At 33.4% G+C, this 16,868-nt stretch overlaps 1 protein-coding gene across 13 annotated transcripts in view; it reads right to left on the reverse strand.

Moving 5' to 3' along the window:
* The window catches only part of Atat (alpha-tubulin acetylase), a 91,058-nt gene that overhangs the window by 3,486 nt on the left and 70,704 nt on the right, over positions 1–16,868 (reverse strand). For 11 of the 13 annotated variants that reach the window (XM_070111712.1, XM_070111713.1, XM_070111711.1 and 8 more), the window contains 3 exons: positions 6,209–6,535; positions 3,015–3,059; positions 2,804–2,950 (listed from right to left, as the gene is read on the reverse strand). In XM_070111712.1, the coding sequence (XP_069967813.1) occupies positions 3,053–3,059; positions 6,209–6,535 (334 nt within the window). In that variant the 3' untranslated portion in view covers positions 2,804–2,950; positions 3,015–3,052. Of the gene's footprint in view, positions 1–2,278; positions 2,630–2,740; positions 2,951–3,014; positions 3,060–3,142; positions 3,215–3,283; positions 3,353–3,405; positions 3,466–3,533; positions 3,710–6,208; positions 6,536–16,868 lie in introns of those variants that run through there. The other 2 variants (XM_014240885.3, XM_036360280.2) reach the window with 2 other exon arrangements.

Here is a 16,868-nt window from a genome sequence, read left to right on the forward strand (position 1 = left end):
TTTTTTAAATTTGGCGTAAAATCTTAAATCTATTTAACAGAAGGCTATGGTTAAGCCTTTTAGACAATACGTTACTTAGTAAGCTGATACATACATTTTTTTTAAGCGGGATTCATTACAGGATTGTAACAAGGCATTAGAGAGAAAATCTTCCAAGTGTACCTGCATTTTTTCGATGGTCGCGGTTTTCTCGTACAATAAACGTTTTTTGGTTCTGAGGTTCTGAATAAAAATCACAACCTTGATGATTTTTTGAAATTTTTGAAAATTTTTTTGAGTGCTCTTGGAAAATATTTATTTTCTCTTAACAGACCTAATCGATTTTGAATATATTCAGTACGATTGTGAGTGAAAATGTCCTCTGTTTAATTTTTACCAAAAACAATGTTTGTAAAAAATTCCAAAAATTTTCCTAAGCAAATTAAATTAAAGTCAACTTCTCAATCGCTTTAAAAATTGTTTCATAACGACCCCTGAGTACTCGAAGAGGCCCGTATTTTCCAAGAAATTAAGTGAAGAGTTAAAAATTGGAATGCTTTTGATAGGTGAATATTATGTAATCGTTGTGATTACCGATAATATAATATATTTTCATAACTTTTTACTAGATTTTTATAACTCTCCTCTTATAAATAGTTGCAGATAGAATGATTGTCACATTAAATATATCAAGCACCTAACGCTTAATACTCTGAATTGAATTATTGTCTTAATAACTTTAATTTTATTTTAAAGTAATTAATCATGATTGATTGTTTGATCTGCTACTACTATAATATAAACTCTTATTTGTTTTTAATTTTTTAGTTCGATTTATCAATTAATTATTCGCGGACATGCGGTAGTATGGAAATGTCTTACGAACTATTTTGTAATCTAGTAACTTCATCTAAAGCTACACTGTTGCATGGGGTTTTTTCCTGTTAACTTAGAGTAAACAAGTTCTATAATCCGAATACCGTCTAAAGATCTTATACATAAGCTTGTCCAGCAGCAAACAGTCGCTAGCCTAGATAAACAACTGCTTGATCAACTGTACAACCTTGCTTCTTGTGGACGGTTGAAACCCAATTCAGCCCAACTTAATGGTAACATTCGTCTCTCCGCAGTTCCATAGCTGTATTTCGCTGGGAACTTTATCGATATCGATTTAATCATGTGCACCCCATCTGAACCGAAATCAATACGGACTGACAGGACGTCGTCCGCGTATACTTGGACTCTGCAGAAATTTGGCCGATTTTCGTGATAAAACCCATATTACCATTCACTAAACCTTTTGACACGTCAATATTTGACCTTAACATCACTTTAGCTCCTACGAATGATATATTCGGAGGACCTTCAGTTTTTTTAATATTCGATAGTTTCTGAGATATAAAATTTCACCTTAAGGTTGGTGGAGCCAACTTTACAATTTTTACACCTACTCCTATAAAGCTCTTCCCTACCATCTTGTTTGTGAAATTTAATGCTTATGGCGCATTTATTTCACCAGTTATCGCACTTTTGGTATATTTTAACATAACTGTTGTATGGGGAGGGGTCGTGGTTATTATCTGATTTTGCCCATTTTCACAACGTATAAAAAAGGGACTTCCTCTCAGCAAATTTGGTTGAGTTAGCTTTAGCGGTTTGGAAGATATATATATTAAACCATTTAGGGGCGGGGTTACGCCCACCTTTAAAATAATGGGAAACTGTTATCAAATTATTGCATTATTATCGGTCCTTGACAAGTATGCAAAGTTTCAAGTTGACCAGACTTCTGGAAACCGGTCAAAATTGAGCTCTAAGATTCCATTGCATACATACAACCCAAACTAATAAAAGCGTAAAAAGCACCTGTTACATGGTCCTCCAGAAAAATATATTTATGGCTGGGAAAAGGTAAAAAACCAGTAAATTTGCTTTTCTAAAAAAGTTTTCTTAAGCTAATCAGGTTTGAACGGATCGGATGGCAATTCTGAAGCTTGAGAAACTGGTATGACACATTTGATAAATTCACTCTAACCACAATCAATAATCTCTTCTGAATTTTGCAAATATACTTAATGCACAATTTTTTATTATTATTTTGATTCATTTGTTTGAAGGAACAAAAACGAGACCGAAAATTAATAAATTTAACGTTTTTCCGAATACCAAAACCAAATTCACTCGTTTTTGCAATATTTTAATTTCCGCTTTAACTCGGTTTCCAGAATCTATCTGAATAAAAAAAAACTACTATAGTATACCATACTAAGTCGAAGTTTACTTAAGGTTGAAAAGTGCATTTTAAAGATAGCTACAATTTTTATTAAACATTTTACAATAAAAATTTATATAACAAAAAAAATTTGGCTTGACATAAAAATAAATTGCATATTTTGAAAGAGCGCACAGTAACGATCGCAATCCAAGAAATGTGCTAATTAGCAGTTGTGCTACCAGTGGTATCATGTTGGTTTGAGGTATAACCGTGTGCGGGCTCACTGCTGGTATCGTGTCCTCGAACAAGGTAAATCGTTGTTTGACAATTAGGGCAAGTTGTGCACAATTCCGGTTCTGGAGCAGGTACAGGAGATTGTATAGGTTGTTGTTGTTGAGTTTGTTGATTTCGGACCTCAATTCGTGGCTGTGATAACTGCAAATATGATCAAATGAAGATAAAAGATTTGAATTGAGTGAGATTAAAAACGTACGTACTGATAATTTATTTATAAATATTCAAAAAGAAGTAGGAAGAATAATTTACATGTGGTTCTTTGAACTGATTTTTAAACTGCATTGGTGCTGAAGTTGTTTGGGGTTGATGGTTGGGAGCTTGTTGCTGTGATAAAATTTCTGTTGTTTGTTGAATTGGTTGTGCTGACAAAGATGTTGGATGAGCGTGAGTGGAATTTAGATTGTACGGCTGTTTGCCTTGATACTGCTGCGATTGTGTATGGGAAACATCACCTTGCGCCTGCGTTTCAAGAGAAAAACTTTATTGGTGAAATTTACGAGTGAATATATATAATAAGGTTTACCATCGAAATTGTGTGACCTTGAAGCTCATAAGAGTCATTTAGCCCCTGTATAGATTTTAAATATAAATAAACAACTTATTTAATATATAATATTAATGTTAAATCATTTAAAAATTCGATAATTTTACCGCATGTCTATTTAAATGTGTACGGGAAAACATATTTTTTTTAAAGTATTCGTCATCAACATCTTGCAGACCCTTATTAAAGCACGTTAGTGTTAATTAGAAAGGATTTTATTTTCGGAATTAAAGCATAAATAAATTTACCGATCGTTTTTCTACACCTTGTGGTCGTAAAGATAAGCGACTTAATGCATCCAACGGATTTTTTCTCTCCTAAGTCATCACTAATAGATTAATAAATTCAGAGGGAAGTTATAACAACTTACATTTATCTTGGCCTGCTCTGCAGCCTGACTGGGTGTGAGACTCACCTCGCTGGTCGTTTTCTTGCAAAAGAAAACAAATGGAAATGTTTGCCAAATCTATACATATGTACATTTCTCAATAAACTTACTACGACCTGCATTTTCGATGATTGCTGTTTGGGTAGAGCCTGAAGATTGCCTCTTCTGGCTTCCATTTAAAAATGCTTATATATTTATATATTTCGATACGCGAGTATTGTGAAAATTTTTGTTTGAAGAAAAATATACATGTGTATACTTTCCAGGAATCAATTATTGAATTCTTTCTATTTGACAATTAAGAATATGTTTTCTAATATATTCTACATTTGTCCAAGTGTTTTTCAAATTGTATTATATTAATTTTATACGTACGGTTTTTTCAAAATTGGTGGTTCTAAAGTAAAACTAAATTCGATATAAGGATATATTTGTGCTCACAATTCATGAAATTATCAATGGTTTTTGTAAGATTGGCTCTAATTTATTTTTATTAAAACTTTACCTTACAAAAATCGGAAAACTTGAGACAAAACAGATATATTATTGACGTCAGTTTTATTTTGAAAAACAAGGATACATCGAAGTAAATAGAGGGAAAAATGTTCAAAACATATGTATGTATGATATATAATATTTCAATAAAACGCCTTTTATGAGCTTTTCTTTTATTAAATCCCAGTTGACAATTTCTTTTCATGGACCAGCGATCATACCGACCTTGACCAGTATGGTTCCATGCAGAAACTTTTTACAAATGAAATTGAAACTATTCCGTTCATTGCATCATGCTATATATATAATATATTTCTCCATAAAATTTAAACGAATATTCTTCAAATGTAAAAAATATATTTAAACTGTTTCATAAAAAAGGCCTTGTTTTACACGACTTACCGTAATCTCTCCATAACAAATTTCTCTCTTTCAATATGGGACCAAAACTGTTCGATAATTTTTTGATAAATTGAGATCACGTATTAAATTACTGAGTTTTAAGAAAATATGGTGTAGTGTTTCACTCTCCCATTCAATTCTTCTAATAGACTGCACAGATTTCTGTGAATTCGCCTACATCATTGTTTCTAAGGGCATGTGAAATATTTAGCACCAAAAATATAACTAAATAGATCAGTACTCTATTAACACTATCTTCGTGACGAACTCATGTATTATGTAGAATAAACATTCAGTAAACGAAAGAAAGTAATAACGCATGACAGATTCACTTTTAAGTATTTCAAAGTTGTCAAATAACTGAGATATTAGCTGTTCTGCTGTAAAGAGCCAGAGAAAGGAAAGCACATGATATGTGCATGTGAGGTAAGTAAGATCACATGAGAAGTGGGCGTGGATTTTGTCTGATTTCGACTATTTTCACACTGTAATGTAGGAATGTCAGGGTAATATTACATACCGAATATGGTTGAAATCAGTCAAGTAAGTTCCGAGATATGGACGGGGGCGATGCTACGCCCATCGTCCGATTTTGACACCGGCTCCTATAAAGCCCTTTCGTACCATATTATGTCTCTGAAGCATTTAGTTACTGATTTATTATTATTAAAAAACATACCTAACTTTTCGACCCGCAGGATAGCTTTTGCCAATTATAATACAAGCGAACAGCCTGATTCAACAGGGACAAACATATGAAACCAGAAACCACTTCGTTTAGAAAAATTATATCAGTTCGCAAACAAATTTAAATGATATTTCGCAGATACAATTACCGCGATGGAAAAATTATTTCACAAAAAAACAAAGTCGAACTAGACCTATGCGACGTCTCTGAAAACGCATATTGCGACAATATATATGAACGCATACAAATCGATACCGCGACTACAATGTAATGCTAATGTTTTTAATGACACAGCATCGGCCGAAAATTGCGATCGGTAGGATACAAATTTATATACAATTAACACCTAAAACACTATACAAAACTCATCTGGGTAACCTATGGTACAAAAGTAAATAAATAAATATATATGGAGACCATCCACGTTTCCTTACTGCAATGGTATATTTACTGTCTTATTTTTACTTTTATTAAGGCATTCTATAATTAGTAATAAACTCAATTTAAAAATTCGAATATTTCGATTTTTCTAGAAAAAAAATGGTTTGGTTTTTGGAAAAAAAGTCGGTGTAGTATTGCATCCATTATTTCAATCCCAGGCAAGTAGATACACTGTTATCAGGAAGAGATTCTTTCTGAATTTCATTGAGAAATGGATAAATTTCTAAATATTTATATAAGGTATGTGAGTATTCACCTGGTTTTACCCTCTTTTGGCACAAGAGCACGCTGTCATCACAAAAATATTGATTGTGACGCATTTATTCAGATATGGCACTTTTAGTAGATATATTATATAAAGAGAAGCTAAATAACTACCTTTCAGTAAGTTAACTGAAGCAGTTTGGAAGATAGATATGTACATCAAACCATTTAAGAGCGGGGCTGCGCCCACCATTAAACTAATTTTAGGAGGAGTCCCTTGTTACTGTGATCCCCTGTACCAAATTACAGTTATGTATCTTAATTAAGTGCTTAGTTTTTACTGAAGTTATCACAGCGTGAACAGACAGTCCCTGCTTTCAACTCGTTTCGTCATCCTGATCATTTATATTATATAAGTATGTGTATATAAAGTATTGTGTGATAAAAAAAAACCGCTAGGTAAGCAAAGCTATTATACTCTGTAGCAACATATTGCGAGAGTATAAAGAAATTAGAATAACTTATTTTCATAAATTGTGTAATGTAAAAACGTACCTGTTAGCATCTTCATCTTCGTCGAAAAATCCCTCATACAGAACAAATTTATTTGCTTGTGGTATAATTTTTTCCAAGCCATAGTATTTCTTTAAGAATTGTAATAACTTTTCCGATGGTCTGTCAACAGAGCATTTAACTGGAATCCAGCGTTCCTCATTAAGCATTATATCAAACAATATTTTGCCTACTCCCATACGCTGTCTCGAATCGTGAATGTAAAAATCTAATATACAACGTGCGTTATCAATCTTCATCGTCTGGCCCGAACTATCGAAAAGATATAAATTTTTAGTACCAATTTTCAAAAGTCCTATAACGACATCTCTGAAAATAATTTAAGAAATTAATTTTAAAAAATATTTATCTTAATACGTATAGGCGAAGGAAAAGTAAATAGTACTAGTACTTTCTGTATCATTTTATCATTACCATTCAATTAGAAATTAATTTTAAAAGCACGGCATATTTTTTTAATGTATATCCAAAAAATTTTAAATTATATAATATGTAAAAATTAGTTTGGTCAACGGATTATTTCGGAACCAAAGTCGCTGAATTAAACGTAAAAGGGGTAGTGGGAAATTGAAACAAAACGATTTTTTTTTCATTTACTTGAAGTATAATATCTTAGATATATTCTCTTAAAGTAAATCCAACAAATGCTTTTCGAGTTAAGTTAGGTTAGCAAAGGTTTCTGGCGCTCTGAATCGTTAAAAACCTCTAAAACTGCAAATGCGGTTTTCTCAAAACTATGTTTTTAACTGGTGTCCATTGTAGCTCGAAAACCGTTCGGTAGACTTCAATAAAATTTATACAGCTTTTTGAAAACATGAAACTTTCTAAAACATGATGAAGGATCATATATCGGTCAATGTGTAAGGTAGTATTAACTAGACGAATAATATTGGAAATACTATAGTTTAACGCGGTATGTGTACTATTGGACTACGAATAACCCAAACCCCCATATACTACATATAATGATTTTCGTTATTCTAACAAACCCTATGGTGTATATCAGTGCATGAGTTATATAAGGTGCTTTCCAAAGTAAACAGGACTTTTAAAAATAAGACAGAACAAATGGTTTTATCGGCAAAATCAATTAATTTTATTCAAAATAGTCTCCTGCTTTAATACAGCTTTTTGCACGGTCCAAAAGCATGTCGAACGAGTATTTTAGCTCGTTGCCCGGTATGGCCGCCAGTATTCCGGTGCAAGTCTTTTGAATGGCCTCCACGTCTGCATAACGCTTTCCTTTCATGGGCAAATGTATTTTTTCGAAAAGGTAGAAGTCGCACCGTGCCATATCAGGTGAATACGGGGAGTTGTTGATTGTTAAAATGTGATTTTTGGTCAAATAATCAGCCACAAGCGTCGATCGATGAGACGGCGCATTATCGTACAACAAACGCCAACTTCCATCTTCGCGATATTCGCTTCAAAACTCCAAGGTAAAATACCGCATTAAGGTTTTGGCCGGGTGGAACAAACTCTTTATGGACAATACACTTGGAATCATAAAAACAGATCAGCATTATCTTCACTTTTGACTTCTCCAGGCGCGATTTTTTGGGTTTCGGCTCATTTCTCATTTATGTCCTCACGACCACTTTGAAAACGTTGAAACCACTAGTGCACTCTGCTAAGGGATAGGCAATAATCGTCATAAACTTGTTTCTTCAATTGAAACGATTCGGTAAAAGTTTTACCAATTTTAAACCAAAATTTAATGTTGGCTCTTTGTTCGAAGCTCATTTTCGCACCGATGACAAAACCAAAGTTAGTCAAAAGTTAGTGAAATCAGCACATATCTTTACTAATCCCAAATTTACCCTATATTAATTTCCGACTTTCCCCCTCTCTTTAAATCCTATATGTTGACTATTTGCACATCAACTCAATATATTAAATTTAGTGTTTCGGTTGATTTTTTGTCATTTTATGTATATGAAATGTTCGGTTACATTCGAACTTAGCGCTTCTTTACTTGTTGCTATTAACTTTGCGTTCCCGAAGTTCGTCTCCATATAGGCCCACAGGTGTTCATTGAAATTGAGGTCTCGACTCTAGGGAGGAAGCAGAAGCACTTTTTACACGTTGTACAACAACCGTTCTTTAACCACTAAAGCAGAATAATTCGGGTCTTTATCCTGAACAACCATTTAAATTCAGTTTAGCTTATAAAGAGCCATATTTTTTAAATATTGCCGAGTAGTACATTCTTTTCATTATTCCTACAATAAAAACAAGGTTGCCGACCACCAAGATGATTTTTGAGATAGAGATATTTCTAACTTTATGGCCGACCGCGGCAGCCATAGCGTGATTAAGTATTTTAAGGTGTAAGTAGTATAGGTACGGTTTGCCACAGAGGATAGAATTAATCGGTTTGTTATAGCGAATAATGCAGATATTGACTCTGTAGTGTATTATCAGATTCCATTGAATCCAGAGCTTTGTTGTACTTTCCTTTTCGAATTTAAGGAAATAAGTGTTAACCAAATTTTTTTTTGGTATATTTTTCATTATATTTGGGTGATTTGCGGTAGCTTGTGGAAGACTGCGACTTCCAGACAGCATATCGTCTACGTACGTTTCTGTTTTTAACACCTGTGTTGACAGAGGAAATTCTGGATTGGTGTTTTCTTCCAATTCAAGGACTGTTCGAATGGCTAGATATGGAGCACAGTTAACGCCGAATGTCGCTGTTTTTAATTTGTCACAAATGGACTTCTGGAGGATTTTCGAAAAATAATTCGCTGAAAATCTTGATCGTCTTTATGGACGACTATTTGTAAATACATTTTTGCCACGGCCCCGTTGAATACGTATTTGAATATACGCTAATTTAAAATTAGCAGGATTAAATCTGGCTGGAGCGTGGGTCTCGTAAATAAAATGTCATTTAGGAAATTCTCCGAACTTATGGATTTGACGCATTGAAGATAACTCTTACATATGTTTTTTTTTGTTCTGACTTTACTACTGCATGATGTGACAGATAAAACGAGTAGTATTTACCTTGTATAATTTTTTTGCCAAGGCAGACTTCGTCCTTATGGTCTAAATGGAGGTATTCTTCTTATACTCTATCATATTCGTTGAAAATCTCCTCAACTTGTTTTGTTAATGTGAAAATTGTTTCAGTAATTTGTCCACTAAGGATCCAACCAAAAATAGTATTTTGTGCCAGAAGTGTGTCCGAAATTTCTCAACACATTCGAGTATTATCAGTGGTATGAGATTGCTGCCTAATAGAATATTTACTTCAGCGGGGGTGTTGCAGCTAGGTTCTGCTAGCTGTGAAACCTTTCGGCAATGCTTGCTATTTATATGATAGCTTGGAAGCATATTTGTTAGTTGCGGTAGGATTCTCATATCCGCTTGAGGAGTAATTAGGCTTATGGGGTAGATATTATTACAGTTTTGAACTACTTTTTCGCCTATTCTCTTAACTTTAAAGTTGGCTTGTTTTGTTGGCAGTTGCAGCCTATTTTGTACCCTAGACGCTATAAATGATTGTTGTGATCTTTGGTCCATTAAGGCCCTAAGTTTAAACAGTTCTCCTCTGTGTTCGATGGAAACGACTGATGTGGGTAGTAGTACCCTACTTTGAATATTGTTGTGTAGCGTTTGAGTTTTTAATGCCTTTAAGCAGCATTGTGCTTCATGCCAATTTTTTGGCGTAAGCCGATAATTTGAAATTTTCGGGTAGATCTGAATCGTCAGATTCTATTATTGCGTCATATGAAGCTTGGACACGTGTTCAAAAATTGTTAAGATTTTCTTTTTTGATTTCGAATACCGATTTAGAGTTGTCTTGAATCGGTGAAGATGAGAATCTAGTGCAGTATCTTATTATACTAAATAAAGATTTTCTGAGTGTGCACTGATAATGATTCAAAAATATAATATTTCCCAATATGTATGTACATGTATGTTTGAAATAAAACTCTTTTAACCATTCAAGACGTAGCAAACACATGTCACAAGTACAATCGCACTACTTCAGCTGATTCTCAACACATGTACATTCACTGTCATTTCTAATTGAATAGGGACTCCTAAAGTTAGAAAAAGTAAAATCTCGATATTCAAGCTTATAGAAATATTAACAAGTTAAAAGAGGAAAGAGAAATAAACAATTTAAAAAAAAAGATAAAAATTTCGCGTTTCAACAGGTAATATCTTTTTTGATAATTATTTAAATGAAAAATAATTTAAATATCTTCATAGATAAAACACTAAGGCGAAGCAGAAACACAATCACCAAAATAGTGCTAGGAGCCCTGTTACAGTGCCTACTGGGACCACAACTGACACATCGAATCGATATGATCAATCTGCTGATGAATATGACGACTAAGAAGATGATTATGATGATCACACTGGGCCTTATATGTTGTGTGGTGAGCAGCGTCGTGTTGGGCGCAACTATTTGGTGATTTTTTATGCATACAGATTTAAGTAATTGTTTATAAGATTGTATTGTTAGATGTACTTTACTTAGTGCTAATACTTATATTTAAACTATATATATATGGTATATAAATTAATTATATATGTATGTACATATATGGTATTCATTAATTTTAATATTTAGTTTAAGTAAAAACATTTCTATAATTAAATAAAACAAAATAATAGAAAAAATATAGTGTTTTATTAAAAAGAAATTGAAAAAACTATGGTAACAAAAAAGTAACCAAAATGCTAACATATGCATTTGTTAGAGGTAGCAGATGGATAACCAACAGGAACACGTCGATGAAGATATAATAACATATGGTTGTTATTGCTAACAAATGCGCGAACATGTTTATATGTTACGAGGTAACAAATTGCCAACGAAAACAATAGCCCTTACTGTTATTGATACTGTTGTTATGAGTAACAAATAGCTAACACATGTAAACATACTAACACATAGCACAGTGAATAGATTCAGTAACCAATATATGCCATACTGCTAGGCAAAACAAAACCGTACCTTATTGGTACGGGTAGCATAGAAAGAGACAACTTTCCATAATTGTAATGGGATAGAGCGAGAAAGACATTGAACATCCAAGGGGATAATAAGTTACTAAGAATTTTAAATTAGAATTAAATGACTAAAATACGCGTATTTCGTATTTATTGATACCGGTTCAGATCTCATAATAATAATTAAAAACCCCAAATGTTTTTTAAATATATTTTGTGTCCGCAAGGGTATACTTATAAACGGATCTGTTTATATGGACCTGTATTTATGTGCTTGTGTTAGAGATCAATGCACTTTGTACATATATATGCAGGAAAGGTTTGTGCTTAAATTTTTTTTGAATACAAATACTTTACCGCTACATTATTTATTAGCGTTTATAATTTGTGAATTTTATGATCTTTGTTTTTTTTTTGGATAATTATTTTAATAATTTAATAACATCCAGTATAGGAAAAGAGGGGAGGAGATTCTATGTATGTATCGTATGTATCAATTTCGCTTATTTCTGTAAAGTAGGAATTAATAATGGAAATGTATGTAAATTTGAACTTTTATATGTAGCTAATAGTTGTTGTACATACATCAAATGTAATATTTATGCGCCAACTAAATACATGTACACCTGTTTGTTTGTTTTTATCTATTTTCCTCGTGTTTGTTTTATGCCATATTTTCTATTCGTAATTTACTTATTTTAAGCAATCCTGCTTATTATTTATAAGGTGATCCAAAAGACACTTAATCACGAGATTTAGGCTGTTGAGTAGATTATCTCGCTAATCTACTAGTTTTAGCAAAACTTCGCCATACAAAAATTACACTTATTAATCTCATCCCCGAGAAGATTTGAAGCTAATCTATTCGAAATCTCCTTGGGCTACTCTGATTTAGCGCCAACTGTTTGTCAGTATGGAAATTGATCACATTATAACAGCTGACACAAAGAGGCAAAAATGTAAACAAACTATTTAAAGCAATGCATCTAAATTGAACTGGCAAACGACTTTCTCAAAGCGTCCATTATTTCCATTAAATGGAAAATATTTGAAGCAATACGTTTCAGTAATTTGTCCACTTAGGATCCAACCAAAAATAGTATTTTGTGCCAGAAGTGTGTCCGAAATTTCTCAACACATTCGAGTATTATCAGTGGTATGAGATTGCTGCCTAATAGAATATCTACTTCAGCGGGGGTGTTGCAGCTGGGTTCTGCTAGCTGTGAAACCTTTCGGCAATGCTTGCTATTTATATGATAGCTTGGAAGCATATTTGTTAGTTGCGGTAGGATTCTTATATCCGCTTGAGGAGTAATTAGGCTTATGGGGTAGATATTATTACAGTTTTGAACTACTTTTTCGCCTATTCTCTTAACTTTAAAGTTGGCTTGTTTTGTTGGCAGTTGCAGCCTATTTTGTACCCTAGACGCTATAAATGATTGTTGTGATCTTTGGTCCATTAAGGCCCTAAGTTTAAACAGTTCTCCTCTGTGTTCGATGGAAACGACTGATGTGGGTAGTAGTACCCTACTTTGAATATTGTTGTGTAGCGTTTGAGTTTTTAATGCCTTTAAGCAGCATTGTGCTTCATGCCAATTTTTTGGCGTAAGCCGATAATTTGAAATTTTCGGGTAGATCTGAATCGTCAGATTCTATTATTGCGTCATATGAAGCTTGGAGACGTGTTCAAAAATTGTTAAGATTTTCTTTTTTGATTTCGAATACCGATTTAGAGTTGTCTTGAATCGGTGAAGATGAGAATCTAGTGCAGTATCTTATTATACTAAATAAAGATTTTCTGAGTGTGCACTGATAATGATTCAAAAATATAATATTTCCCAATATGTATGTACATGTATGTTTGAAATAAAACTCTTTTAACCATTCAAGACGTAGCAAACACATGTCACAAGTACAATCGCACTACTTCAGCTGATTCTCAACACATGTACATTCACTGTCATTTCTAATTGAATAGGGACTTCTAAAGTTAGAAAAAGTAAAATCTCGATATTCAAGCTTATAGAAATATTAACAAGTTAAAAGAGGAAAGGGAAATAAACAATTTAAAAAAAAAAGATAAAAATTTCGCGTTTCAACAGGTCATATCTTTTTTGATAATTATTTAAATGAAAAATAATTTAAATATCTTCATAGATAAAACACTAAGGCGAAGCAGAAACACAATCACCAAAATAGTGCTAGGAGCCCTGTTACAGTGCCTACTGGGACCACAACTGACACATCGAATCGATATGATCAATCTGCTGATGAATATGACGACTAAGAAGATGATTATGATGATCACACTGGGCCTTATATGTTGTGTGGTGAGCAGCGTCGTGTTGGGCGCAACTATTTGGTGATTTTTTATGCATACAGATTTAAGTAATTGTTTATAAGATTGTATTGTTAGATGTACTTTACTTAGTGCTAATTACTTATATTTAAACTATATATATATGGTATATAAATTAATTATATATGTATGTACATATATGGTATTCATTAATTTTAATATTTAGTTTAAGTAAAAACGTTTCTATAATTAAATAAAACAAAATAATAGAAAAAATATAGTGTTTTATTAAAAAGAAATTGAAAAAACTATGGTAACAAAAAAGTAACCAAAATGCTAACTGGCTAGATGAGTTACGCCTCCCCCCCTCCATACTGCGCGCCAACACACCACATCAACACGATCCACAACAGACATCACACCACTTAGACCACCCACACATACACATCACATCACACCACAACACTACACAACTCAACACTAAAAAGGGGCTAACAGAGGACAAAATCTTTCCTTTTTCGTTAGCATTTCAAGCGAACAAGACGTGCCACTTTTCCGCCTTTTTTTTTGTGCCCGTATATTTTCGACATCAGCCGTGACCGTGTCCGTTTGGTTTTTTTTGTTACGGAACAGTGCCAACAAGTGAAAAAAAAGGTGAGTGCGTAATCGAATTATTTATTGGTCCTTCGAGCCATAGTGAGCGGCACTATGGAGTGAAAAAAAAAAAAATCATAAATTCGAAAAAAAAAATAAAAAACAAGACATAAGTGCTGTGTAGTGCAGTGGAAAAAAAAAACATATATACACATAGAAAATCGAAAAAAAACAAAGAAATATTATATAATTTATGTGAGAAACAAAAACAAGTGCTGTGAGAAACAAAAAAAAAAAAAAACAAAAAAAAAAAAAAGTGGGTAAACGTTTCTATACACACGATATAAAAAAAAAAAGAAACAAACACATATAGTGCTGTGCAGTGCAGTGACACAAACATATATATATATACAGAAAACAAAAGAGTGACAAAAAAAAAAAAACCATATATATATATATATACAAGAGAGAAGTGAGGTGAAGTGAAGGGACACAAACATACATATATACATAAAAAAAAAACCAGTAAAACCAACAACGTGCGCGAAATATTAACAAATTAGGTACGGGCGCGAGTTTCAACAAAAAACAACAAAAATACTTTCATAATAAGACAGAACGGGCGCAAACTAAATAAATAAAAAACCATACCAGCTAGCAACAACAACCACACCAGCTCACCAAAGTCACCCACCGCAGCTAAGCAGCAAAGGAGTGGGAAAAAACAACGAAAGGCACACACACAGGCATATATATAAAATATTGTCCCCAAAACCCTTGGCGGAAAACCCAAAGTGAGTCGTATCGATTCCATTTAGTATATGTATATATCCACTAATTATATGTATGTTTAAATTTATGCCTTTGCGGTTTATTTTTTACAAAAATCCGTCTTTATAAAGGCAATAACAACAAGTAAGGAAGGGCTAAGTTCGGATGTAACCGAACATTTTATACTCTCGCAAAGTCAAATGGTATACTCGTTTGAGATTTCTTTGTGGATTGACTGATATTTTCGGTAGAAGGTCAACTATATTCACTGGGGTCCACATATTTAGTACTTAGGGGTTTGAACAGTTTTGGTTCGATTAAGACAATTTTTGGCCGCAAGGTGGCATACTTTAATTGCATTATTCACGCAAAGTTTTACCCCGATATAATCATTGTTACCTGATTTGCATAGTGGAAAGTGAAAGAATCAGATGGAATTGGAAATGGTGTTATATGAGAAGTAGGCGTGGTTGTAGTCCGATTTCGCCCATTTTCGCACTATGACATAGAAACATGAAAAGAACGTTATGCACCGAATTTGGTTGAAATCGGTTAAGCAGATCTCAAGATATGGGTTTTCACCTTAAAGTGGGCTGTGCCACGCCTACTGTCTAATTTTGAACGCGGTTCCTATAAAGTCATCTTATACCATCTCAGAGATAAAATTTAATGTCTCTGGCGTGTTTAGTGCTTGATTTATCGCGCTTTTAGTAGTTTTTAACAGTACCGTTATATGGGGAGTGGGCGGAGTTGCCACCCGATTTCAACTATTTTCACACCGTCAATAGAAGTGCTAAAAACATTTGCTTCCAGTGAATTTTGTTATTATAGCATTAGCGGTTTAGGAGATATGCACATTAAACCTATTAGAGGCGGGACCACGCCCACTTTTTAAAAAAAATTTTAACTGCAGATGCCCCTCCCTAATGTGATCCTGTGTACCAAATAACAGTCTTGTATCTTATTGCGGAGCTTAGTTATGGCAAGTTATTTGTTTTTGATTAATGGCGTTTTGTGGGCGTGGCAGTGGTCCGATTACGCCCATCTGCAATACCAACCGTCTCACGGTACCATGAAACATGTCTACCAAGTTTCATAAAGATATCTCAATTTTTACTCAAGTTAGAGCTTGCACGGACGGACGGACGGACGGACAGACAGTCACCCGGATTTCAACTCGTCTCTTCATCCTAATCATTTATATATATATAACCCTATATCTAACTCGATTAGTTTTAGGTGATACAAACAACCGTTAGGTGAACAAAACTATTATACTCTGTAGCAACAGGTTGCGAGAGTATAAAAAAGAGCGGTTACCAAACTGTTTCTATATTTCGGTTTATTTTCCGGTAAAAACCGAAATACCGCTAACAGATAAAACAGTTTGGTAAAAACTATATATCCAACGAACTTTTGATTGCCTAACTGCTTACCGTTGTGTTCAAATACACAAAAATATCTCTAAAACTAAACAATTCAAGTATTTACTTGCACCAATTTTCAGCAATACCCCTTATACTTAATCAAGTATAAGCAGGATTGCGTAAAATAAGCAAAGGCAAATCAAAAGCAAAAAAAAAACAAGAAAACAACCAACAAAAGCGAAAACGTACAAAATAAATTTTAACATACATATAGATATCATATTCAACATATATAAATATATACATACATATATCACTAAAAATTTATATACATACATATATACATAAATTTTGTTTGAATAACTGCGGTAAATTATTCTACGTTTCGCGGTCTTTTCGCACTGCGTACATATATTCCGCACAAATATATTACGTGATATACATACACATATACATACATTTACAAGAATACCTGCGGTATATTTTTTCCTTTTCGCGGTCCTTTCGCACTGCGTACATATATACACGCTCAGGTATACAAAAATACGTTAATACTTCGCTTCAAAGTCCACATTGGCAAATATTCCGCAATACCCCTTGTTCTTGTTAAACAAAAACAAGTAGGATTGCATATATA

The sequence above is a fragment of the Bactrocera oleae genome, chromosome 6 (assembly GCF_042242935.1).
Source record: "Bactrocera oleae isolate idBacOlea1 chromosome 6, idBacOlea1, whole genome shotgun sequence".
In the NCBI taxonomy this organism is placed as follows: Eukaryota; Metazoa; Arthropoda; class Insecta; order Diptera; family Tephritidae; genus Bactrocera; species Bactrocera oleae.